This window comes from Onychomys torridus, chromosome 11 (assembly GCF_903995425.1).
Source record: "Onychomys torridus chromosome 11, mOncTor1.1, whole genome shotgun sequence".
NCBI classification, from domain to species: Eukaryota; Metazoa; Chordata; class Mammalia; order Rodentia; family Cricetidae; genus Onychomys; species Onychomys torridus.
The window spans coordinates 3540460-3567723 of record NC_050453.1 but is presented as its reverse complement, the minus strand read 5'-3'; the positions used below and the strand labels follow the sequence as shown (position 1 = coordinate 3567723).

The following is a 27264-nucleotide window of genomic DNA, read 5'->3' as shown; positions in this document are numbered from 1 at the left end:
GTGGTACAGGGAGCAAAAAGGCAGGGACCTCATGGTGAGTGAGATAAAGCAGCAGGAAGACCATGTCAACCTCTGATGCAACCCTGACTCCCCAGGACCCACTTTCTCTCTTCTCCCTGGACCTACCTGTGCCTTCTGTCCCTGTGCTCCTGGGAGAGAAGGAGAGACAGAGAGGGCGACAGGTAAGGGGACTGAGAAAGGTGGAGGCAAGTCACCCTGGACCCCTGATGCCCAGAGTAATGTCCCCCTGAAGGGAAGAGTGCATCTGCATTCAGGAACCATCCACCAGGCAGCTGGAAACATCTGCCATGAGTAGGTGCGCCAGGAGTCTGGTGAGGTCGGAGGCATCTCACTGGGTGGTGCTGGAAAAGGAGGGGGTTCAGATGCCTTCTGGGAACAGAGCTCTCTCCGGCCTGATCTTCCTGGCATCTGTGTGTCAGGTCAGCCCTCCCTCATCTGCTAATGCCGCTCTGGGCCAAGAGGCTTAGGTGGGTCTCCATGACAACCGCAGTTGGCCTGCCTTCAGGTTCTGCAGGGAGTTGTGGCTCAGCTCTGGGGACCTTCACGCACTCCACAAACACCAGCCCAGCTGGGGCCTTCCTCCAGTTGGTGCCTCCAGTAAAACTTCTCAGACAGGAGAAGCAGAAAGCACAGGAGGCCACCAGCAGTGGAGAGAGGCTGTGAGGATGCTGTGCACCCTTCTACCTCTGCCCCTGTGCAACCGCTCAGCTTTCCACTTTCCCTAGACTGGGAAGCTGAAAGCGGGACCCCTACGGTTGTCATTGCCCCCGAAGGAGGTGGATCTCAGGTAAGAGTGTGTGTGTGTGTGTGTGTGTGTGTGTGTGTGTGGTCTCCCCAGAAGTGGCAGCTTCCTGTCCTTGCGGTGAGCAACTATGCCTTCAGGAGAAGTCAGGCACACTTGGCTATGAGCTTGGAGGGGAGGCTCCCTGGCCATCTGGGAACCAAAAAATAGGCTGCATTCCAGGTAGCCGTGGGAGGCCCCCTCAGTCCTCACTGCTCAAAGATGAGTGGACTCAGGCAGGATCCTGGGGGAGGGGGTCACCTAGCCTGGTTCTTCATAAACCTGTGGGGAGCCACAACTGTTGTCTGCTCTGGGCTGAGCAAGCCTCAGAGAGAGGCAGCCTCAGAGAGAGGCGGCCTCAGAGAGAAGCAGCCTCAGAGCTCCCTTGTGTGGTACTCAGAAGACACAGGCAGGGGAAGGAAGCAAATCAACGCGTTGAGACATTGGGATGAAGGGAGAATTTGTTTGGAGATTGCCCGTCACAGTCAGACCTGAGTACTTGCACCTGTGCCTCAGCATTAAGAAAACTGACTGAGACTCATCCATCCATCAATCCATCTGCCCTCTATCCATCTATGGACCATCTATCCACACATGCATGCATCCACCCATCCACCCACCCAACCCACTGATCCATCCACTCACTCACTCACACACTCACTCACACACGCACGCACTCACATCTACCCATCCATTCACATACCCAGCTGCCCATGCATGCATCCATCCATCATTACAGATGCTAGAATGATGGGTCCTATGGCCACTGAGATCCAGGCTATCTCAGTGGGGAGCAGTGAGGGCCAGGCCACAGGAAGAAGTTGACCCTTAGAATTGGGTTTGAGTGATGAACAAGTTTTTGCCAGGTAGGTGAAAGGCCCACGGGTCAGGCCCGTTCACACTTGGCCTGACGGATTATAGGTAATTTTTCTAATGCCGAAAAGAAACAAGACTAAGGCGCAGCTGGTGAAGTTGACCTTGGGCTAGGGACAGAATTGGTGAGGGAGGGCAGTTACATATGCTCTCTGTACCTTTGCCAGGACCCAGGGTCTGGCCTCATCTGACACAGCTGCTCTAAGAGGTAACTCATGCTCTGGGATAGCCTGGGTCAGGTGCCCTTAGGCCTTAGGGTCACCGGAACAGAGCCCTCCCTAGCCTGCAGACACTCACCTGAGCTGTGGGAGTCCAGCTATACAACAGGGGAGCCACAGCTGCGGCCCTGGGTGTGGCTCCCTCTGGACCAATAAATCAGGGTTCTTGGATCAAGGACAGCATCCCCTTCATTGGGTGGCACCCGTGAACATAGTGGTCCCTTCTAACTGTCTAGGACCGGACTCCTCTTCCCTCAGGATTCAGGGCAGGCTTGGAACGTTTCTAAGATGAAAAGCCCCTGTCCTCAGGGATGTCCAGAAATGGAGGGAGGACAGGCTCAAGGAGCAGAGGTGGCAGGGAAGGGAAGAGGCAGGTGAGGGGAGAGCGACACCTAGGGGCAGCGGTAGGAATAGGGGCTTTTGTGTGAACCGGCCTGGCACTTAGCATCAGTTTCCCTCTCTAGAGAGACACCGATCACAGAGCCAAGGAAGGCTAGGATGCAGGGTGAGGTGAAACTTGTACCAAGTCGTGCGGTGAGGAGGGGCAGGATAAGCTTTCTTTTCTGTTCTACAGACCACTGGGGGGCACTGAGAAAACATTTTCTGAAGTGTTTCTAAATGAAACATCACCAAAGCTGAATGAGAGAAGAGCTAGCTCTGTAGAAATGCAGTTGTTGAAATATGCATAAAAAACTTACGGCGTAGTGATAGCTGTGCTTTTCTAGAAATAGGTAAGATTATAAGATCTGTGATGTAAGACTGCATTTCAGAGTAATAATGAGCACACAATATTTCACAAATAGCAAACTTTGAGGAGTCAGGACTGTATTTATGATCTTGGCTGGAGGTGAAGTCTTAGGTGTCATAACAGATACCCCTGGGTTGTGTGGTGAGCATTCCTACCTGGAAGAGATGATACATTAAATATTTCAGATTTATTTGTTTTATGTGTATGAGTGTTTTGCCTACATATGTGTGTGTGCACCATGTGTGTGGCTGGTGCCTGTGGAAATCGGAGTGGATATCAGATCCCCAAGAATTGTGAACCTCCATGTCCATGCTGGCCCTCTCAAGAGCAGCGAGTGCTCCTAACTGCATGTCTACCTCTCCAGCCCAGAAATGCTACATTTTAAATCAGAGGTGCAAACAAAGTTTTTCCAAGTTCATAACTTGATTCTCCTAGGACCCCAGGAAGAGTCCCTGCACTAAGGGCCAGTGACAGGCACAGGTGGAGCAGCCTTCGGATGGGAAAGCTCTTGTCAGGTTTATTTGATTTGACAGAAACAAACACCCCATTGCCCCTCTTACAGATGGGGGAGCTGAGACTCCAGGCAGCTGGACGCAGGCTAGATGTGTCAGGGACAGGCAGCGGGCACTCTCTCCCCAGCCTCGGCATGCCTCATTGAGACAGCAATTGACCAAAGGGAAGGGGGACAACCAGACCCCCAAGCATGTCTGAAGTTAAAGGAGGGTGAGGCATCACTCCTTAGCAGAAGAAACTCGGGGAGAAGAGGGGGGAGCTACCAACAGAAGGCAGCATCCATCCTGCCCCATTTCCCAGACATGGGAGAGAGACATATCTCCAAGGTTCTCACAGAGCACCATGTTGGGGGTCTTTTCAGTCTCGGGGTGTATCACCCTAGCTGGCTTTCATTTCTTCTTTTCCACTCCGTGTCACCGTTGGCCAGCATTCTTCCTGCTTTCCCTGTCATCTGGCAGGCATAGAGGCAGCACTCACTTCCAGACTGCGTACCAGGTTCTGGGATGGCAGACCCAGGTATTGCACAGGATTTCACACACCTGCTTTTGAGAGTCACAGAACTCTGGGGAGTTTGTTGCAGTGTGTCAACCCCATGAATAGATGAGGAATATAAGGCCTGCTTGGCTGGTCAGGGAGAATGAGACAGTGACTTCTCGGTGGGGGTTAGTTACCTGGATGTCCTCTCAGATGGTCACACACTGATGACAGAGGTATCTTCCATCCAGGAGTGCTGATCCTGTAGAAGCATTTTGATGGCTCTCTCTAGAGACCCCCACCTCAGACTCCAAAGTGCTTGGATTACAAGCATACCCCACCACACTTCTTCCTGAACACACACTCCTTGAGAGAGCCTCACATCTAGTGCAGGGAGAGGCATGGCCCAGGCCCGGGGTCTGCTGACCTCAGGCCAGCCCAGCACACTCCCTGTGCCTGCTGGTGGAGAATTCCACAGCCCATGTGCTGACATGCAGGCAAGTTGGAAGAAAAATACAACGAACACCTCTTCTCCCCCCTAAAAAAAAAAAACCTCAGAGAAAACAATCGTTTTGCTGGAGTCACATGTTTATGTGTGCAAATGCACATGCACATGCATGTTGCTTGTCTGAATGGTTGGAATGTAAGACTGCCCACATCCACAAACACTCCAGCACTGTCTCCTGACACTGCCCTAGACCGCAGTGCTGCGTCACATCTAAGAAACCGGCAGTCACTCCTCACATCCAGGCTGGTATCTGAGACTGTCAATGAGGCTGAGCGAGTGAGCAGGCCTCCATGACAGGCTCTGAGGTCCCCTAGGCCCTGTCACAGACTAGGTGAGTTAGAGTGTGAGGGGCCTTAGAAGCTTGCCCGGGAGCTCTGTTCCTGAGGGGAGCAGTGCCTTCAGAGGGCGGTGAGGAGCCAAAACTACAATCTCTCAGGGCAGGTCACACAGGCCTGGCTGGTCCAGGAGTCTGCCTAGCTGGCAGCTGTCTAGAGACCGTCCTTCCCTTCCCCCACCCTTCCTCCCCATCCTGTGGCCTTAAGAACTTAATCGGGCTTGCCTGTAGAGTCTCCTGGAGAAGCAGCTGGCACCTGGGACAGGAATAGCAATAGAACCTTGCTGCTGTCGGATCTGGCTTGTGTGGAGGAGCACAGGGGCAAGGAAAGGAAACAAGAATACCCCCCCTTTTCCAGTGAGACTCCCACACTGGGCTCCATAAGTTTAGGGTTCACAGACCACAGGGCTCAGGAGGCCCATTCAGCCTTAGCCCCTGAAAAACATCTGCCTCTACAGGCCAACTTAGGTCTCCAAGAAAGAGGGGCAGAGGAAGCCACACTTGAGAGCAGCTCTGGCTAGTGAGATTGAACACTTCCCTGTGTTCACCGGCCATTTGTGGGTTGTGTTTGTTTGTTTCTGAGACAGGGTTTCTCTGTGTAACAGCTCTAGACCAGGCTGGCCTCAGACTCACAGAGATCCACCTGCCTCTGCCTCCTGAGTGCTGGGATAAAAGGTGTGTGCCACCACCGCCCGGCTGGTAGTTCATCTTTTGAGAACTGTCCATTCATTTCATCAGCCCAGTTATTGACTCTGCCCTTTGGTGTCATGTTTTTTTAATTCTTTGTACATTTTAGATATTAATTCTATGTCATGTGTGTATCTGTCAAGTCAGGTTTTCTCCTGACTTTGAAGTGTCACCAGGTCAGTCGGTCAGTTGTGGGCCTTGTTTCCTAGAGTCCCGCTGAGAAAGCCCTTGCTTACTTATGCTTGTGTCCGAAGTGTTTCCTACTTTTTTCTCTAACACTCATAGAATTTCTGGTCTTACACTGAAGTCTGATCAATGTGGAGTCGGTTTTCACTGATGTCCTGCTCAGGAAGCCCTGTGTACAGCTTGGACCAAGGCTAGGTCTCCCACCCAGGCCACCATCTCTGTCAGCCCTCACGTCTTCTGCCCTCTGCCCTTACTCTGACCCCGCTCATCCACAACTCCTTCTCTGACCCCCTTCATCATCTAGTGTTCACCCTCCCCACAGATACTGAGCGTGCTCTTCCCCAGTCATGAGATGTAAGTCTTGTGTCTCATGGAGAGCAGGGTCTCCGCATATTTTCATGTTTGCGTCTGCCCGCTGAAAGGCCAATGCTTACTGGGTTAATGAACTATGAACAGATGGTGGGTGAATTGAGTTTTATCAGGGTAATGTCAGCCCACACAGTTCTAGGTGTATCATCTTTAGACTGGAGGCATCTAAGTGTCTAAGGGTATGTGTGTGTATGCATGTGTATGTGTTGTATATGTGTGTACTGTGTGTTGTATGTGTATATATGTGTATGTGTGTTATAGATGTTGTGTGTTGTGTGTGCTGTGTGTATGTGTGTGCTTCCCCCCATAGATCATGGGGATATGATTGTGCTGTGTATGGACTGTTTCCTGCTTTGTTTAGGTTAGTGAGGCTTGGGGAACAATGTCTCTGGGTTCAGTCATCAGAACGCCCTCAGGATTCTTATCGCCATGGCAGCATACATTATTTCTTGGAATGTTTACTGTGAACCAAGCTCATTCACATCTGCTTCTTAAATGGCCCTGTCCTCTTTCCCACAACTAAGAATTTTGCTCAAAGGGGTTGTGACCTACACAGGGCCACACAGCTGTAAGGGGTGAGGGAGGGAGCAGATGTTTTCAGCTAGGGCCCAACTCTCTTTCTTGGTCTCCTGGGTTCTCCCCTAGCTGACAAGGGGCACAGGGAAGACCCACCTCTTCTCTGACTCAGCAGGGCCTGGAGGACCATGTCCCTCATCCCATGGTTCCGGTGGAATGACACCCCACCCCGGCTGTCATCCCGGAACCCGGCGGAGATGGTGCTGGAGACACTGATGATGGAGCTGGCTGGGCAGATGCGGGAGGTGGAGAGGCAGCAGAGGGAACGGCGCAGCGCGGTCAGGAAGATCTGCACTGGAGTGGACTACAGCTGGCTGGCCAGCACGCCCAGGCCTACCTATGACCTCAGCCCTGGTGAGCGGCTGCAGCTGGAGGATGTATGTGCCAAGATCCACCCATCCTACTGTGGGCCTGCCATCCTCAGGTAACCCTGGCATTGGGTTGGGGATCAGCTGTGACCTCACCGGCTCCAGAGAGGGTAACTGCACTTACAGTAGCCCAAGGCCACGAGGATCAGAGCCAGAGGGCATGAGTGGCCCAGATATGTGTTAGGTGGGTCAGGGCAGGAAAAGGAACTCACAAGGCATATCAGACCTGGGGGAGGCTTCATCTGGGGCTGGAGGCAGATGTGATGGGTGAGGCTCAAAGCCCTTACATTCTCTTCCTGCCTGGGTGGCTGGAAACCTGCGAGTCACCACGGGCTTCTTTGTCTTCTGTTTATCTTCAGTGTCTCCTACTTCTGCTGCATGTCCTTCTCTTCCTCCTCTTTTAGCCCAGGCTAGCCTAGAACTCACTAGGTAGTCTAGGCTGGCCTCAAACTCACAGCAATCCTGGCATCTCAGCATCAGCCTTCCTTTCTTAGGACCTTTCCCAGACAATGTCTCTTAATTATTCCATTTCAGCCAGCTTTGACACTGGTCACCCTGAGGTGTGAGTGTCTGTGGGGGGAGGGAACATGTATGACTCAGCAAGTATGTAAAGCTTGGGGACAGCTCTATGCAGAACTTAAACCACCTCCCTGAAGCTGTGGCTCACCTACCTCTGTCCCCACCGAATTGGCGAAGTCAGTTCAAAACCAGGACTGATTCCAAAAGAAGAGAAGTTTCTTGTCAACATTTGTCTTTGTAAAGGACAGATCTACAACTAAACACTCGAACCCCGACTCCTGCAGTCAGCCCACCAACGCTTGCCCGTTCTGTGCTCTCTCTTTGAAGTTCCCCTGAAGGGAGGGCTCTGCCCTGATTCTTCCTCTTTGGTTTTGTGGTCTTCTTGCTGGCTGTCTTTCCTTTCGGACTGCCATCTCCCATTTCCCCGATTCTACATGATGGGAGCCCCTGAAAATATTTACTTCCGAAGAGACTATGGGGCTGAGGTAGCGAGCCACAGAGGGAATGTGCTCTGGCTGGCCAAACCTACCCTGAGGGGACTCCCACGCTGCCTCCTGGCCTTCCTGTTTGCCCCTGCCTATCTGTGGGGAGGAAGAAGACAAGAAAGATCAGATGGATGATTCTTGAGCCCCAGGGAGAAATCTTCCAGGCAGAGGAAACTGCCTGGAAGACACACAAGGACCAAGGAGACACAAATGTTCTTCCTGGGCTTCCTGGGAAGGAGAAGGGCCAGTGTGACAGCATTGTGTGTGTCTGTCACACTGAAGCAAGGGACATGGGAGTTGGGGGAGCTGGGACTCTGTGATTACACACAGTGACACAACTAGACATGCATTTCAGAGCAATCACCAGGGCAGGTGGAGCATGGAAAGCCTCACAGCTATGCTGTGGTCTCAGTGCAATTCTCTGAGTTCTCTGCCTCTGTAACCCTTAGGCTGGCGACCGGCTCCTTGCATATGAGCACAAACCTTGCCAAATGGCAGGCATTGCCTTTTACAAATGGAGAAATTGAGGCTCGGGTGAACAGAGCTGGGATTGAGTTCCTGATTGACTGGGACAAGAGTAAGACAGGGAGTTGCCGGCAGGTGGAATGCTCAGCCAGTCACGTCATGTCCCCGCAGGTTCCGACAGCTGCTAGCCGAGCGGGAGCCCGAGGTGCAGGAGGTGGCGCGGCTCTTCCGCTCCGTGCTGCAGGAGGCCTTGGAGAAGACGAAGCAGGAGGAGGAAGCCCATAAGCTGACCCGTCAGTGGAGCTTGAGGCCCCGCGGTAGCCTGTCCTCCTTCAAGAGCAGAGCACGCATCGCGCCCTTCGCTAGTGACATACGGACCATCTCGGAGGACGTGGAGCGTGATGCGCCACCGCCGCCACGTACCTGGAGCATGCCGGAGTTCAGGGCGCCCCAGGCTGACTGACCTCCCTGGGCGGTCACCTGCAGGAGGGAATGACAGGCCGGTGACCCAGTTGCCGGTGCTGGAGCCTCCCCACCTACCCCGCACAGGAGACCCACCAAACAGCACAGCTGAACCACCTGAGCCACCTACCCAATTGTGCACACCAGCTTGGCTACCGGGAAGAGTCAGGACTGGAGCCCTGTTCTTCTCCAACAAGTCTCCACTTCCCAGCCTGATGCATACAGAAGGCCTGGTGTTGGAGCAGGCTCCTTCCCATCTCCTACCACTGTCTGGAACAAGGAACAAGTGTCTGCCTCTTTGGCAAGGCCTGCATTCTCATCCCATCTTCCAGGATGCCCCATTCACCCTATCCATTTGGGGCACCTTTTCTGGTGACCAGATGACACTCACTGCAGGGGAGCTACAGCCTTGGGGCCCCGGGACAGCTGGAGGGGGCCACAGAGATGGTTCAACTCACTCTTTAGCTAGTGAGTGAAAAATGGAGTCTCCCAAGGATCTCACTGCTTTTGCCTTAACTTTAAATCCTCCAGTGTGGAATTGTTCCTGCCTTTGAGTCCTAGGGCTATGATGGGACAGGACCAATGGCCACATGTCTTCTTACCTATCCCTTACCTAACCCACCCACATGGGTCTGGGTGGGGCCAAGGCTGCTTGCTCCCCAAGAAAAGTAGCTAGGGATAGTTAGGATGACCATAACCCCCAGGATGTCATCCTTGGAGTGTGGCCAGTCCAGAGTCGGGACTTGGAAGCCTTCAGACCCGCTGCTGGAGCCAAGGCATCTGAAGTCCAGGCCTTCTGTTCACACCAGCTCTCCAGCTCTCCTAGGAAGTAAAGTCACCTCTGGTGCTGAGCCAACCAGTCCCAAGTAGCGTCCTATAGCTTCATGCTCTAACTGACCGTGCATGTGTGGGTCACCTGTGGAAAATCTGGAAGGCCAGGTGCTACCACACTCTGGGGCAGAATGGGGCTCAAGGTAGTGGGTGAGCAAAGTGTCTGTCTGTAGCTCCCAATGCATGTCCAGAAAACACAAGTGAACCTTATAATAGTCCAAATAAAATGAAGGGGGTGGGGAGGAAGGAGAGGAGAATCACCAGGTAATGCATGGGAGGGAAATCACCGGTAATGCATGTAGCCTGTGAGTGAGTGAGTGAGTGAGTGAGTGTGTGTGTGTGTGTGTGTGTGTGTGTGTGTGTGTGTGTGTCTCCTCCCCTTCCCTCTCCTCTCCTCTCCTGTTCCTTCCCCTCTTCTTCCCTCCCCTCCCCTCCCCCCTCCTCCCCCCTCCCCTCCTCCTCCTCCTCTTCTTCCTTTTCCTTCAAGACAGGGTCTGATTATTCTGGCCAGCTGGTCATGTGATTCTCCTGCTCCAGCCTCTTGAGTGCTGAAGCTACAGAACAGATACTCTTTCTAAGTGCTCTGGTTTGGGTTACTTCACTGGAATCTGGATAGAGAATGACAGGATGGCACACACCTCTTATCCACCATTGTCAGGAAGAAGGAGCTGATTGGCTCTTTAATATAATCACTTCTGAATAAAAACACCTTAAGCATGTCTTTTACTGGAAGATATTGAAAAGTTCACTCAGTTGCCAAACTTTGAATGGAGGTGCCCTGTGCTGTGATGGGGGTTCACTGGGTTTGTGGATGCTTCGGCTGTGACACTAAGAACGGAGAAGACTTTGAGACAAACAAGTCTACAGTTGGCAGAAATGTTGAGGGAGCTGGAGTACGCCAGGCACCCTGGCTGAGGCCCTCACTGGCCGCAATGTGACCAGAGGGAGGCTCAGAAGAGTCCTCAGAGGACTACTGATTTCTCCTTCCAGGTCCCATCAAAGGAAAGGAAAACCTGAGGTGGTAAACTTGCTCTTGAATGACAGGCAGCTGAGGCCGACGCCCCTGCCAGCCTCCTCAGTACTGTCCTGCTTTGTCCCATCTCATCTGTGACATTGAAGCCTGCAAGGGCCCCAGAGCTGGGCCTCTGCACCCAGGCTGTTAAAGGGACTAATGGCACTTGCTGTCATTCCTACTTAAAAAACACTCAGGGATGGCAAACAAAAGTATCTGATGAGTGGCTAGTGGTGGGAGTGGGAGGGCTGGATGCCCAGGACAAAGATGGATTCCCTCTGCATGAAGGGCTGGATGTCCAGGACAAAGATGGATTCCCTCTGCATGAAGGGCTGGATGCCCAGAACAAAGATGGATTCCCTCTGCATGAAGGGCTGGATGCCCAGAACAAAGATGGAACCCCTCTGTATGTAGCTCAGAGCCTCTGCCTGCTAAGCTGGGGCTGGAGCTGCGTTACTGATGTCTGCTTTTATTTGTGGTGCTATTTATTTGTTATGAAAACTTACAAGTACTAGAAAGTAAAGGGAGCTTTACTAATTATTAATATTTTTAATAATATTAACAACTAATATTTCACATTTTAATATCTCAATCCAAAATTTGGGCAGATACTTTAATAAGAATCTCAGATTCTTTACTCCTGAACACTTCAGTGTGCTCTGCCAAAGAGAACAACTCAGAAGCTGGAGTTAAAAAGAATGGCTGGGCATGGTGGCACTCTCACCAAATGTCCAGGCTTCTGATTAGGACCAAAGCCATCACAAGCAGAAGGAAAACAGACCTGGCCAATAAAACTACAAAAGGAGTTGCAGAAATTCATGTCTCCACGGAAGCCAGCAGTGACCCTGCCAAGGACAGAGAGCTGTCTGTCATAGAGAAGTCCCATAAGAAGTTCTGACTGGTCCTTACAGTTCAAACAGCACCTCAGTATCATCACAGAAACTGACAGGTGCTGTGCTTCATCTCAGGTTACAGGTCAGCAGGCCTGGGTTTGGGGATCAGCACAAGGCCAGAGCTCCTCTGTCTGCTGCACCCCGGGTCTGCAGTATATTCCCTCAGAACAGCCCAAGGATCCTTGTCACAGTGCTCATCATGCAGGGATGTGAATGCACTTACCCTGCCCGGTCTCCCTCCGTCACCACCCTTCTGCCTCCAGTGTGTGTGACAGTCTTAGGCGCAGGAACCTTTCATGCCTGTGTTTCTTTCAGACACACAGTAAACACTTGGCGGATACAGGATGAGCATATGGATCTCAACATGGAGTTTTCACAGAGGCAGAGGGAGGAGCATGAGGCATTTTTGATGTATCTGTACTGCTTGTTAGATTGTTAATTCTCTGAGGCAAGGGTCCATGTCTGATTTCAGTTTACATCGCCCAAGCTATGGCTGGCACACAGTAGGTGGTCAACACATATTTATTTCACTTACTGTGCTGGCTAGTTTTGTGTCAAGTTGACACAAGCTAGAGTCATCTGAAAGGAGGAAGCCTCAAGTGAGAAAATGCCTCCATAAGATCGGGCTGCAGCACATTTTCTTAGTAATAGATGAGGGAGGTCCCAGTCCACTGTGGGTGGGGTCATCCCCGGGATGGTTGTCCCGAGTTCTATAAGAAAGCAGGCTGAACAAGCCAGTGGGAGCAAGCCAGTAAGCAGCATCCCTCCATGGCCTCTGCATCAGCCTCTGCCTCCAGGTTCCTGCCTTGTTTGAGTTCCTGTTCTGATTCCCTTTGATGATGAACAGCAATGTGGAAGTGTAAATTGAAAGAAATCCTTTCCTCACCAAGTTGATTTTGTCATAGCAACAGTAACCCAAACGTTTATTGAGCACTTCTATCTACAGTATCCACCTGGGAGCTGGGCCAGTGGTGGAACTCCGTGAGTCATCTGCCAGATGAGATAAATGTTTGATTGTCTGAACTGCTCTGGGAGGAGGTGGGATTTCCCGAGAACAAAATGACAGGGAGGGGTGTGTGTGTGTGTGTGTGTGTGTCCGGTTGCCCCACCCCTCAATTTGGCAGGCCTTTCCTTGCCCACTGTTGCACTTGAGACAGATGCATCTACTTGACACGTGGCCCTTTGGAGGAAGACAGGCACCTACACTACAGTTCTGCATCGTAGCGACCAGTCAACGATGGACTGTGTACACCGCAAGGGAAACATTCCTAGGGCTGTATTTCATCACACTCCAAAACGTCTGCGCACAATGCATTGCTCGTGTGTGAAGTGGCATTGGGGCTGAAAAAAACCTTCCCTGTGAAGTGCACAGATGCAGCAGTGCTATTGGCAAAGTGACTGATGGACTGCGTGTGTTCTGTACTGTGCTTCTGTTGTGACTTCAGAAAACACTCTATTATTATAAAAAGGTAACAGCTGCAGGCAGGCCCCCAGCAAGAACCCCAAAGGAGAGCCTGGTTATCTTAGCAGCCTTTGTGTGTACTCTCACCCTGAAGCCCTTTCAGTGGGGCAGGATGTGGAGGTGGCCATAGTGGTTATAATTCTGACTCAGGCTGGTAGGTGACACTCTCTAAAGGACAGAGTCAGGCCAATGTATATATTTATGTCTTAGTTTTCAACAAAAGTTAAAAAAAATTAAATGCAAAAAAGCTTGAAGAGGTTATAAAGAAATATTTTGGGAGCTGGAAAGATGGCTCAGTGGTTAAGAGTCCTGGCTACTCTTCTAGTGGACTTGACTTCAGTTTCCTCAAACTTACATGGTGACTCACAACCACCTAGAACTCCAATGCCCCGTGGCCTCTGTGGGCACTACAAATGCATACGATGCATATTCACTACATTATTCAGGCAAAACCCCCATACACAGAAAATAAAAATAAACCTTTTGAAAAAAATTCCAAAATGTCTGGGAGGTGAACGTCTGGGAACATCTCAGAATGCAGTTCTGTTCTCAAAATAATCCGCGTTTTCGGAGTGATTGGTTTCCACAGGCATTCATTTCAAATTCTTCTCCTCTCTTCAGTCCCCAGGCCTGGTGGGCAGAGACTCCTGTCGCCGGCAGCCCCGCCGGGGACCGCCACTTCTGGAAACTCTGCAGACAGCAGAGGTGGAGGAGGCAGCAGGCCCGCGGACCAGAGTCCCACGGCCGACCGAGCGCTGGGCGGGACTTCCGGGAGCGCGCGCGAGGGGGCGGGGCAGAGGGCGCTCCCGCTCTGGGCGGCTCCCGGTTATGGGATTCGGGTTCGCTTTCAGCTGCTTCCCCCCTTGGAGAGCCTTTCCTCGCGTGGTGAACAGCGTCAGGCCTTAGGACCAGAGTTCGTAACCGGTCGTGACCAAGATTTGAGACTATATGTTTGTGCAGGTTAATTTCCCCAGGTTTGATAACCACTTCCGGCTAGATGGTAGCTCTGTTGTCTTTACTTTCCGGGGAAACGATTTTTCTTCTCTTTTTGGAGTTTTTCTCAGGTTTGGCTCTGGCAGCTTTTGTTGTCATCCTTTACCACAGTGTGGTGGTTTGGTGGTTGATCTTCCTGGTTTCTTTGTATTTTTTCTTTGTAACTTGATGGTTTGACAGATAGTTTCTTTTAATTTTATAGCTAAGGATCTATTTATAGGTAACAAATTGACTTTTCCCAGGAGCCTAATATCTCACTGGGTAGTACCGCTAAGGGCACCTATTTCAAGGTGGCATCTTCTGTTTCTCCAGATTTCTGGTAGGCGGCTTTTTAAAAATTACAATATTCATTTCCTCATCTGTGAGTCATTTTTAATATTTTTTAAATTAGAAATGACTAAGGTCTCCCAAATATTTTCAGTACCAGTCTTGGAGGTGGTCATTATCTGTTTTCCCCATTACTTAGAATAGGAGGTTTTCCAGTGGTGAGCCCCTGAGTACGGTCAATGAGTATGCATCTCAGCACCATGCCCATGGAGTTCCCAGAAATGTGACAAAAGCAGGTGATGCAGCAGTGGTAACAGATGCGGCAAGGAAGGGACCCATGGAATAGAGGCAGGAGCCTGTGGCCTGTCATCAGCGACTTCTTTAATAACAGATGGGGCTCTCCTCAGACCTCCCCAGCCTTTGAGCCCCCAACAGCATGTGCCCCCAAATCAGGCCCAGCCCCAACACCCACAAGGGGAGCACACCCCTAATTCTTTCTCCAATCAAGTGTGTTTTCCACAGCCTGCCCTTCCAGTCCTCACTCCACCCTTCCCTGAAGATGCAGACCCAAATATTCACAATGCATTCCCCTACAGACCAGTTCTTAACATCCTGTACTGCTAACCAGACAACTCCATGGAACAAGATATTTTGCCAGCCCAGCCCAGAATTCGGTGTTTCTCAGTTTGCTGGCAGTGCAGGCATGGCAGACCTCCACAGTGAAGTGCATGTAACTACCAATAAAGATAAACTCAGACCTCCCAGAGTGTGCTAGATATACAATCCAGAAACCTTATAGTATTTTGGGAGCAAAAAAAATTTTTTTAAGATTTTGTAAACAAGCTGAGCGGTGGTAGCACACACCTTTAATCCCAGCACTCAGGAGGCAGAGACAGGCAAATTTCTGTGTGTTTGAGGCCGGCCTGGTCTATAGAGTGAGTTCCAGGACAGCCAGAGTTACACAGAAAGTCCCTGCCTTGAAAAAACAAAACAAAACAAGACTTTGTAAACAACTTTTGAACATTTATTAGCCTAAAAGACAACTTTCTATAAACATGTAAGAACTGTGTAGTAGCTGTGGCTTAAGGTAAACTTGTAGCTGAGCCTGAGAGAGAACGGACTACAAAGAATGTGGGGTTTTAATGGTTATCTGCAACCTTTTTCCCTCCTTGTGTGTGATTCAAGTGTTTACCAGGAGGCCCCTGAGGTACGGATCTAAGCATGTGCTTCTGCCCTGCACTTCCAATAGGTTTTTATTATTTCAAATTAATGAAATGATAATATTAATAGCTGCTATTGGTACAAATGGTTGAGACTTTTCTCTATTTTCCTCATTTATGGAAGAATTTAAAAAAAAACTAAAGCAATGCTGTGCTGTGGTGGCACATGCCTTTAGTTCCAACACTTGGGAGGCAAAAGCAGGCAAATCTGAGTTTGAAGCCAGCCTGGTTTACAGAGTGAGTTCTAGGACAGCCGGGGCTACACAGAGAAATCCTGTCTCAAACAATATGAAACAATAACAACAAAAGCTAAAGCCATAGAACAAGAGATTAATGCTGTGGGATGTCTTTCTGTATGCTGTGAATATGTGTTGCTCTGATTGGTTGATAAATAAAGCTGCATTGGCCTATGGCAAGGCAGCTTAGAGGCAGGTGGGAAATCCAAGAGAGAGAGTGGAAGGAGAAAAGAGGTGGGAGATGCCATCCAGCTGTCCAGGGAGCAGCATGTAATGGGACGCAGGTAAAGCCACGAAACACATAGATTAATAGAAATGGGTTAATTTAAGATGAAAGAGCTAGCTAGCAAGAGGTCTGCCACACGCCATTGCAGGGCAACTACCCACTAACCCCACAGTTCCCCAGAGTTTTCTTGATTGAGAGTAGCAGGAAATATTAGATAGAAGGATTTAGCTTGTGGAGATAAACAGATAGAAAATACAGGATAGCCTGGAGAGGGCCTGGAACCTATTTCAGTGAGCCCTGACTGTCTTTGCCCTAAGGTATTTATAGAGACGCCAAGGGGTGGAGCAAAAGACCCCCCCCCCCCCCAGCACAGCCAAGTGCAGACCATTTCAGACACCTGCATTGGGGCCCGTGGTCCAATCATCCTCTCTATGTGGACCTGCTGGGTAAAGCCACAAGGAACTTGAAAATGGGCTCCCACAGGCCATACACCTGGTTATTAATATAAGCCTCTGAGTGATTATTTTATAATTGACTGTGGGACCGTGGGGCCGGGTGGGACCAGAGAAACTTCTGGCTATATATTAATGTTTAAATTTATGTGGGGCTGGAGAGATGGCTCAGAGGTTAAAAGCACTGACAGCTCTTCCAGGAGTCCTGAGTTCAATTCTCAGCAACCACATGGTGGCTCATAACCATCTGTAATGAGATCTGGTGCCTTCTTCTGGATTGCAGCCAGAACATGCAAGCAGAACACTATCCATGATAAATAAATTAAAAAAATTTAAATTATGTATTTAGCCATTTCCCCTGCTCTAAGTACAAAGATGTTCATCCTTTTAAAAATAACTAATCCCTCTTTTCTCCGCCCAAGACTTTTGTGCTCCTGAAAATTTCTATTCCATGAATCTGATCATAAAGATTTCAGGTATAAAGACCATCTTAATTAGGGTTTCTGTTGCTGTGATAAAACACCACGACCAAAAGCATGGTGGGGGTTGTTTTCACTTACAACGCTCAGGTCACATCCGTCACTGAGGAGAGTCGGGGCAGGAAGTAAAGGCAAGAACATGGGAGCAGGAACTGAAGCAGAAGCTATGGAAGGGTGCAGCTCACTGGCTTGCTCTTCTTGGTTCTTCTAGAACTCGGGACCAGGCATGGTGCCCAGGCATGGTACCATTCACAGTGAGCTGGGCTCTCCCATATCAGTCATTAATAAAGAACATGCCCTACCAGCTAGCCTACAGGAAGGTCATATGGGGGCATTTCCTCGATGAAGATTCCCTCCTCCCAGATGACACTTGCTTGTATCAAGTTGACATAAAAGTAGCCAGGACAAAGATAACATGTACATGTAGAGAAAGAAAACAAAACAAAACAAAAACACTTTTCAAAATATACAAGGCAACTGCCAGGTTGGTGAATAATTACATGTTGTGATTTCTGTTTCTTCAAAAATTTTTCGTTACTTTTACATTTAACAAAGGAATAAAGAGGGTAAGAAACAATTCTGCTGGAATGATTTCTTTAAACATTTTTTATTTATTTTTATGTGTATGAGTGTTTCGGTTGAATGTCTGCACACCCCATGGGTACCCAGGAGTCATCTCTCCAGTCCCTTGTGGGATGACTTTAACACACGCAGTACTCTGGGATTTCTCTTCTTGCTTTTCTCTTACTCTGCCCTCCCACACCATGTACACCTGTAACATTTGAAAGTAAATACCCTCAACTGTTGAAAATCATGCATTAAAATTGATTACTTATAAATATGAACTTTAGATCACCATGTAGGCTGTTAATTTTATGTTACTCATTGTTAAACTATGTAAGGCAGACAAAAAAGTGCTACAAATGTTACACTATTGTCCAGTGTTCTTAATATTTTTTAATATTATACTCCTCATCTATTTTTGTGTATTTTTAATCATACTCACTGAGCCAGCTTTTGACTCTTATTCATAAACTATCTTAAATGCTATTTCTCTTTCATTAGTAAATAACTTAGGTAGTTGCTTGTTATTACTTGGGGTTTGTTCATTTTATAGAATCTTGAATTGATAGATTTCTTGTAAACTTCCTTAAAATGTTAGCTATGAGGCCAGGTATGCCAGTGACACCTGTAATCTTAGCACTTGGGAAGCGAGAGCAGGAAGATCCAGAGTTCAAGATCAGCATGAGCTTGTTTGCTAGTTGAAGTCCTTCACTACAGGAGGTCCTGTCTCAGAACAAGCAAAGAAGTTTGGTATGAAACATTACAAACTAAAGTCACAAAGCAATATCCAGCACCTCCCACCTCCACACTGCCTCACACTGGCCTCGGTTTCAGTGACCCTTGTCTCTTACCTCTGAGCCATCCCTCCCCAGATGCTGGGCAGGCTCCTCTCCCCTACCCATGACACTATTCTTGGGTGACTTCACCACTGGGGTACCTCCTGGGCTTCCATTCACAGAGGTGAAGAAATTTCTGAGGATTTGATACTTAACTGAGGAACTGTGCTCCAAATGCAGTATGCTACCTGTAGCTACATCACCCATACTGGGACAGTCCACCTGTCTCTGAGAAGATGGCTACTGCAGACCTAAGGTTGAGTGTGGAAGCAACAGGTCAACTGAGAAATGCTAAAAGTTTCCCCAGTTCAGTAGTCTTTAAAAAAAAAAAAAAGATTTATTATGCCAGCTGTGGTGGTGCACACCTTTAATCCCAGCACTTGGGAGGCAGAGACGTGGATCTCTGAGCTCAAGGCCAGCCTGGTCTACAGATCAAGTTCCAGGATAGCCAGGGCTACTTAGAGAAATAATCTTTAAATGAAAACAAAAACAAATAAACAAAAAAGTTAAACCAAAACAAAAAGCTTTGCTGGGGATGCTGTGAATGTGTTGCTCTGATTGATTGATAAATAAAACACTGATTGGCCAGTAGCCAGGCAGAAATATAGTGTAAGTGGGAAAGGAGAGAGGAGAATTCTGGGAGGTGGAAGGCTGAGTCAGGAGACGCTGCGAGCTGCCGCCATGAGAAGTAAGATGTAAGGTACCAGTAAGCCACAAGCCACGTGGCAACTTATAGATTAATAGAAATGGGTTAATTTAAAATATAAGAACTAGATAGCAAGAAGCCTGAGCCATTAGGCCAAACAGTTTAAATAATATAAGTGTCTGTGTATTTATTTGGGTCTGAGTGGCTGTGGGTCTGAGCCAGACTAGAGAAAACTCCAACTACAAAGCTTATTCCATTTTTTTTAAAGATTAAAAAAGTTATTTATGTGTGGGTGTTTTGCCTACTTGTGTGTCTATGTGCCTCCACATGTATGCCAGACCCATAGAGGCCAGAAAAGGGCACCGTATCCCCTAGAACTGGAGTTATGCATGATTGTGAGCCACCATGCAGGGGCTAGGAATTGAACCCAGGTTCTCTGGAAGAACAACTAGTGCTCTTCACAGAGGAGCCTTCTATCTCCATGTTTGTTTAAGATTTATTTTTACTAATGTGTATGTGTGTGCCTGTGCATCTGAGTACAGGTGGCTGTGGTAGTTACAGGCAATTGTGAGCTCCCTGAAGTGGGTGTTGGGTCCTCTGCATCAGTAGTGTGTGTGTGTGTGTGAGTGTGTGTGTGTGTGTGTGTGTGTGTGTGTGTTTTCTTAACTTCTGAGTTACCACTTCTCTGCTGGTACTGTAAATAGAACCTGGTTGTGAATATCTTATTTCCCTGAAAACAGTCAGGGGTCAGAATTCAGAGCTATCAATATATGTCAATGTTACACTCTACTGTAACCATTGCATACCCTTCTTGAGGATACTAACTCCCTTTAGCTTACTGTATTTCCTCTTCATGAGGAATCAAGATGAAATGAAAATGAAAATAAGAACTTTGTTATCTAGTGGAAATAACTATTCAACACACAAGAGGAAGATATCTGTACGTGGTTCTACCTTTTTTAGAACAAAACCTACAGCTTTTATTTTGTGAAAAAACCCACTGTTTACTTTTCTGTTCTGTGGTCACTACTTTAGTGATGGAGGGACTCTGGACTCTAAGCAAACTACAACCCAACATTCAAGGCCAATACTTTGACAGGTTCACTTTAAAATGTTTTCTATATTAACTACTTAAAACTACTTACAGTATGGGCTGGTGAGATGGCTCTGTGGGTAGATAAAGGGGCTCACTACCAACCTGGACAACCTGCGTTTGATCCCCCGGATCTGAAAGGTAGGAGAGAACTTACTCCTAAAAGTTGTCCTCTGACTTCCACTCTCCCTAATAACTGTTTGTTTTTTTCAAAGCTCAACTCACAATATGATCCTCTACTTTAGAAGACACAGAGAAAGACCTTGGAGATTGTGATGGCTATTCTTGGTTGTCAACTTGATTGCATCTGGAATGAACTACAATCCAGAAATGGAAGGCACACCTGTGAGAGATTATTTTTGCTTGGGTGAAGCCACTTGTCTGGACCTTTGAGGTAGGAAGACACACAGCTTTGATCTGGATCAGAGGCAGGAAGACAACTTTAATCTGGACCACACCTTCTGCTGGAAGCTTATGTGAGGACAAGGAAGAAGGAAGCTTTTGTTCTTTGCCTGCTTATTCTTGCCTTGCTAGCAAGTCCATTCCTTCACTGGCAGTGGAGCCTGCTTCTTTAGGATTTCAACATCTATTGAAGACCAATGGAGACATCTAGCCTCATGGATTGAGCAACTACTGGCTTCTTGGACTTTCTGCTCATAGCTAGTCATTGTTGAATTAATTGTACTGCAGCCTGTAACTTATTTGAATAAATTCCATGTACACACACACACACACACACACACACCAGAGACAGAGACAAAGATTCATTCTGTAAGTTGCTACTCTAGAGAACCCTGACTAATACAGAGATGAAATAGTGAACAAACCCACAGCATGCCCCCAGTCTGGCCTTGTGGACTTCTGGGTTATTCTGAGCTCACAGGTAGCCATTGCTGTACCAGAGCTTGCCAGAAGCCAGGTATGGTGTATTTCTAAGATGCATCTCTTCTGTCCTGTGGTGTGACTCTAGTGTCCTCACAGAAGAGACTGAGAGGGTTCCTAGACTCCCAGAAGCCAGTCAGGTAAGTTGTTTCTACCTAAAACTAGTATTTTATTTTATGTATGTACTGTATGGGTGCTTTGCCTGCATGTATGTCTGTGCACATGAACACAGCGCCCACAGGTCAGGAGAAGGGTATCAGATCCCTTGGGACCTGAGTTACAGGTGGTTGTGAGCCACCATGGAGGTGCTAGAAATTGAAACTGTCCTCTGATCTTAACTGCTGAGTCATGCCTCCATCCTCTTTTTTTTTTTTTTTTCTGTCCTGAGACAGGGTTTCTCTCTGTATAGCCCTGGCTGTCCTGGAACTCTCTCCAGCTCATAGAGATCCATCTGCCTCTACTTCCCGAGTGCTGAAATTAAAGGCATGTGCCACTACCGCCTGGCCCGTGTTTTGTTTTTGAGGTTCATTTTTAGTTATGTGTATCTGTGAGCACCTGTGACCTGTGTGAAGGTGTGTGTAGGTGTGAGTGCAGGTGTCCACAGAGGCCAGAGAGAGGTCATCAGATCCCCTGAGCTGGAGTTACAGGGGTTTGTGAGCCACTTGACATGGGCATTGGGAACTGAATTCAGGTTCTCTGGAAGAGGAACAAGTAACCATCAAGCCATCTCTGCAGCCCCAAGTTCTGTTTCTTATACAGGTTGTGTGCCAATTGCAAGGTGCATGGCTGTCACCCGAGTGAGCTCTGAATGGCCCCTGGGCCATGACACTTGTCCTTCTGTGTGAAAGAACCAAGTGTATGAGCAATGCAGACGGCATACCACGCATTTCCAGTTAGAGCAGGTTGGCAGATGTCAGTCTCAGGCCTATTGAGTTGAAAGGGCAGATCATGGCTTGTATTTACACACAATAGACCAGTGGTTCTCAGCCTTCCTAATGCTGAGACCCTTTAACACAGTTCCTCATGTTGTGGTGACCCCAACCATAAAATTATTTTCATTGCTACTTCATAACGGCATAATGTTATGAATTGTAATATAAATATCTGTGTTTTCCAGTGGTCTTAGGGGACTCTTGTGAAAGGGTCAGTTGACCCACCCCCAAAGGAGTCACAGCTCACAGGTTGAGAACCACCACAGTAGACAGATACACAAAACCTTGTCATTTCTGGTCACAGAGTACTCAGAACTCTGACAGGAAACTCCACAGGTTTCTACAAACACCCATTTTTTGGGTCAATATATTCCGAAAGAACAAGAGCTGCTGCTTTACCAATGTTTGGACAGCTGCTACCCATAGCAGCTTGGGTCCTTTCTCCGCTTCTCACATCTTCTCTATCTAGTGAATTTTGCTCATCTTCACACTCACTGTTACACAAATGTCCCTTGGTTGAGTTTCGTGAAACTGGTAAGTTGACCAAAGCGGATGGTTTTCATCTGGTCAGCCCTGATGAGATCCGTGCTTTGGTTCACTAAGCATACACTGTCTGCACCTTCTGTTCTGTGTCAGTAGAGAGGGTGAAATGCTAACTCCATTTTCCAGCTGTTACACAACTCTGAAAACTGTGCTTACAGTCTGCTAGTGAATCATAGAGCACAGAGGTGATGCCGTTTCCGAGGATTTGGTACTTACTCAAGGAACTGTGCTCCAATGCAGCATACTGCCTGTAGCTACATCACCCATACTTCACTGGGACAGCCTGCCTGCCTCTGAAAAGATGGCTACCGCAGGCCTAGGGGCAGGTGTGGAAGCAGTACGTCAACAGAGAAAAGCCAAGGCATTTCAACTGGGAATCCTTTTTTTTTTTTTTTCTTTCCTTTTTTTGGGGGGGTTGGGGGGGGGTGGGGTTTTGAGACAGGGTTTCTCTGTGTAGTTTTGGTGCCTGTCCTGGATCTTGCTCTGTAGACCAGGCTGGCCTTGAACTCACAGACATCTGCCTGGCTCTGCCTCCCAAGTGTTGGGATTAAAGGTGTGCACCACCACTGCCTGGCTCTTTCCTTTTTTTTTTTTTTTTTTTTTTGGTTTTTCAAGACAGGGTTTCTCTGTGTAGCCTTGGCTGTCCTGGAACTTGCTCTGTAGACCAGGCTATCTTGGAACTCAGAGATCCACCTGCTTCTGCCTCCTGAGTGCTGGGATTAAAAGTGTGCACAATGTGTGTATGTGTGTGTGTGTGTGTGTGTGTGTGTGTGTGTGTGTGTGTGTATACCACCACTGCTGCTGCCACCGCTGCCAGTTTGTCAACTGGGAATTCTGCACTCAGTCACATTCAGCACTAGACCCCCATGGCACTTCCCTAACGTCAGTGAGAGAGAGAGAGGAGCCTCAGGTCTTACTGTCAAGATCATTATAATTTTCAGAAGATATAAAAATATAAATAACAGCAATAGTCTAAGAGTTTTAAGTTTCAGACTGGGGCAGGATCCAGGAGAAAAAGATAACACTCAGACCTTAAAGGCAAAAGGCCAAAACCAAAAGCACATTTAGTCTAGAGGTTCGGGCTTCAACAATGCCGTCTGCCCCCTGTGCTTCTTTTCGGTTAACATTATAGATCCTCCAAGTCAGTTAAATCCACGGCCACTTTCAAGAACAGGGTGTCGTCTTTGATGTAGGTGTTCTTGGAATTCTCCAGAGTGGAGTGTGACACAAAGCGGGGACAGCCAGAGGCGATGTTCATCTCGCCATCTGGCCGTCGGAAGCTGCTGCTGTTGGGGTCAGCTCTGAAGGTCTCCACAATGTGGTTCTTCTTGCCACTCTGGTCCAAAAGCATCAGGGTCACCCTCTGCCTGAATGGCCACTGTAACAGTGAGTCAAACTCACCCCTCATCACCACAAAGTACAGGGACAAGTGAGTCCCCTTCCCAGACCCATCCCCGTTCAGGTACGCTCTGGCACAGAGCCGGTAGCCACAGCGGCTGGTGTAGAAGGGCTGGCTGAAGACTGATACTGTGTGTCCCTCCATGGCCTCCCTCTTCTTCACCTTGTAATCTGTCACCTTCCAGATGAGCTTGCCACTGTAGCAGGCGCCCTCCAGCAGCTTAAATCTTTCTTCGTTCTTATTCAGCTGTGCCTTGTGGATATTAATGTGTGCGTCATGCTTGCTGGTCTCCCCCTCTAGAACAACTGAAAGGAAGGAAACAGAACAGGAAGCTAGCTAAACACTGCCAGTGAAATGCTCGCCAAGTCGAACTAAGCATGGTTCCCACCCATGTACTGCACTCACGTGTACCGCACGCACATGTACCACACACATTACTAACACTAACTCAGTGGATGCTACGTCTTGGTAAACTGACACCAAGTACACAGGGATGTGCCCTCTTACCCTGAAGCTTGCCTAAGTGTAAGACACACTGGGCATTCACCTCAAGTGAATTCTCATGCTCAGCCTTATGCTTAACTAGTGTGTGTGCGCGTGTGGGTGTGATATAAGTGTCTATGCATGCATGTATGCATGTGTGTGCATATAGAAGCCAGAGTTGATGTTGAGTGTCTTCCTCAATTGTCCTTTAGCCTTTTGGGGCAGGTCTTTCACTGAACCAATCCCTGCTGTCTCAGCCTCCAGGGCGACAGCTAGGATTACAGGAGCTCTCAAGCTTACTCGGCATCACAAGGCTCTAGGGATTCAAACTCCAGTCCATGTTTATGCAGGAAGAAATGCTTTATCCATTGAGTGATCTCCCCTGCCCCTATAATGCATTTATTATTATTATTATTATTATTATTATTATTATTATTATTATTATTATATGTGTGTGTGTGTGTATGTATGTATGTGTGTGTGTGTGTGTGCAGGCATGTGCATGCCATAGCACACACGTGGAGGTCACAGGATAACTTTCAGTGGTTGGCTTTTTCCCTCTACTTTGTGGGCTCCAGAAGTCAAACTCTGGGTCTTGTGGTTTGAGTGAGTTGTGCCCTTGGTCTCCAGTTGGGGGCTGTTTGGGGAGGGGATTAGAAGGCGTGGCCTTGTTGGAGGAGGTGTGTCACTGGGTTTGAAGTTAGCTCTCATGATTGCTGTTTATGGATAGAGATGTGAGCTCTCAGCTGCTGCTCCAGCACATGCCTGCCTGCCTGTCTGCTGCCACACTCCCTATGTGCTGGTGATGGACTCTTATCTGTCTGGAACCATGAGCCCAGATAAACCCTTCCTTCTGAAAGCTGCCTCAGCCACGGTATCTCATCACAGCGACAGAAAAGTAACTAACACACTGGTCATCTTGACTACACAGCAGACCTCTCCTAGTTTTCTACACCTAAGACAGCCAGGCATCCATTACCTCCCCCTTAGCTTATTATCATCTCCCCCTGCTCTTGACAGCCACGGCTCCCTGCTCTTGGGACTGCCTGAGCTGTCTCAGGGTCCTGTCTGACTCCCCCACATCAGGGCAACCCTCATTTTGGCCTAGGCAGCTTCACAAACAGGATTCAGCCAGTTTATCCTTGAGAGCTGGGCTGTGACATGGTGGAGGTGTTAGCTGCTCTCACAGATGCATGCAGGGAAGTCATGAGAGAAGTGGACACACCTAATCTCTGGTCACTGGCTTCCAGCAGGCTAATCTTCTGCTTCACGCTGTCGATGGCCTCCACCAGAGACCGCAGGTCAGGTCTGTTTTGCTGCTGGTTGACTATTTGTAGCAGCTGCCGCACCTGAGCCTCCAGCCACGCCGACTTGTCAATGTGACTCGTCAGAGTCTGGCAGTGCAAAAAGAGCATCAGATTTGGAAATTAGACAATAAATTCATAATTTGTTAAGATTGAATTTTAATGCAAATATTTCACATATTACCCACCAATGAGAAGAAAGCGACACAGTCCAGAGAGAAAATTCACCACCTCCTGCCTTTCCCCTCCCCCTCTCCCATCTGAACACTTCTGGTGAATCTTTGAGCTTTTCTTCCTTCCTTCCTTCCTTCCTTCCTTCCTTCCTTCCTTCCTTCCTTCCTTTCTTTTTTTTTTTTTTAAGATTTATTTATTTATTATGTACACAGTGTTCTATCTGCACATATCTCTGTAGGCCAGAAGAGGGCACCAGATCTCATTACAGATGGTTGTGAGCCACCATGTGGTTGCTGGGAATTGAACTCAGGACTTTTGGAAAAGCAGCCAGTGCTTTTAACCTCTGAGCCATCTCTCCAGCCCTGAGCTTTTCTTAACGTGTCTGAAGTCTCCCCTCTACTTACATATGTGTTCTTTGGCTGTCACTCCTCTGGCCTTAGCATATCCTTCCCTGAGAAGCCATTCTCCCAGTGCCCCCTCTGTAAGGAAGCTGGGACTGACCAGGCCCCCGTGTTCTGGCCCAGGCAGAGCAGGACATAGTATGGGAGAGGCCTACATGCTCCATGGCTCTCTCAGATGGAGTGCATTAATCTGTATGCCTTGCCTGTACCATCTTAATTCCACCCTGTTGGTCTCTGTTTAGAAACATGTCAGGATTAATAGTATGATAGGCTTCTTTTTTCTGGACATGTTTACACATTCATATATGCACACATATCTGAACATACATGCACAGCACATGTAGAATATGTGCATATATGTATGCATATATGTATATGATGTACTGGATAAGCAGAGTTTATGTGGCCCAGATTTTCTGGAACAAAACAAATTTCAAATACATTGCCCATATTATATAATCTTAAAAATTTCCACTGCAAAACTCATAACAAGAACTTTTATCTATTAGGGATCTGCTTATGATTATCTAACATTTGTGATCCACCAAGTGATTTTTTTTTTTATACTCTATTTTAGTGAGGTTTAACACATGCTCTTCCAAGGGTAATTAATGATTTTGCTTTCTTGTCTTCAAAATGCAGAACTATGTTCTCGACGTGTCTCAATCAGGGAAATTAACCCAACATGAATTAAAACCGGATTTTCATACATACTCTGAAAGTATGGTGTAAATGTTAGCATCAGCATTGGTAAATACACTGGGTCATGAAAGCAGTGGTGTTGCTATCAGAGGCAGGCCACAGCACATGCAGTACTCCTTCTGGTGGTGCATGCTGCATAGCCAGAGGAGCACACAGAATGTCAGAGACAGCGACTGGGACAAGGAGTTGCCGGGGACGGGGCTGTGCAGGTGCTGCCTGCACCCCTGACCCTGGCACCCCTGACCCTGGAACCCCCTGACTCTGGCACCCCTGACTCTGGCACCCCCTGACCCTGGCACCCCTGACTCTGGCACCCCTGACTCTGGCTGGAACCCCTGACTCTGGCACCCCCTGACTCTGGCACCCCTGACTCTGGCACCCCCTGACTCTGGCAGCTCTCCTATGCATTTGAAATGGTTTCCATTTAAAACATTAAGAGGAAAACCCCCTGTGAGGGGCTTCAGCCAGCAGTGCTGACTGAAAGCAGGTCACAGCTTTGAATGGAAAAGTCGTCTCACTTGGTTTTCTTTGCTTTAAAGGATTTATATTAGTTTATTTTATGTGTGAGTGTTTTGCCTGCATGTATGTCTGTGCACGCTGTAGGTGCTTGGTGCCTGCAGAGGTCAGAATTGGGTATTGATGACCTG

The 27264-nt window shown here is 48.3% G+C and overlaps 2 protein-coding genes across 7 annotated transcripts in view; one reads left to right on the top strand and one right to left on the bottom strand.

Moving 5' to 3' along the window:
- Positions 1-643: 643 nt before the first annotated feature.
- On the top strand, positions 644-9744 carry Rd3 (retinal degeneration 3, GUCY2D regulator). Of its 2 annotated transcripts, none has more exons than XM_036202702.1 (3): positions 644-808; positions 6404-6712; positions 8297-9744. In XM_036202702.1, the coding sequence occupies exons 2-3, from the start codon at positions 6417-6419 to the stop codon at positions 8586-8588; spliced, it is 588 nt and encodes a 195-aa protein (XP_036058595.1). In that variant the 5' UTR covers positions 644-808; positions 6404-6416; the 3' UTR covers positions 8589-9744. The 2 variants fall into 2 exon arrangements, with proteins under 2 accessions (XP_036058595.1, XP_036058594.1); XM_036202701.1 differs by having other exon boundaries at positions 6401-6712.
- Positions 9745-23067: 13323 nt separating this feature from the next.
- Traf5 (TNF receptor associated factor 5) overlaps positions 23068-27264 on the bottom strand; it is a 42878-nt gene continuing 38681 nt past the window's right edge. For all 5 annotated transcript variants that reach the window (XM_036202704.1, XM_036202705.1, XM_036202707.1 and 2 more), the window contains 2 exons: positions 25262-25430; positions 23068-23858 (listed from right to left, as the gene is read on the bottom strand). In XM_036202704.1, the coding sequence (XP_036058597.1) occupies positions 23281-23858; positions 25262-25430 (747 nt within the window). In that variant the 3' untranslated portion in view covers positions 23068-23280. The remainder of the gene's footprint in view (positions 23859-25261; positions 25431-27264) is intronic.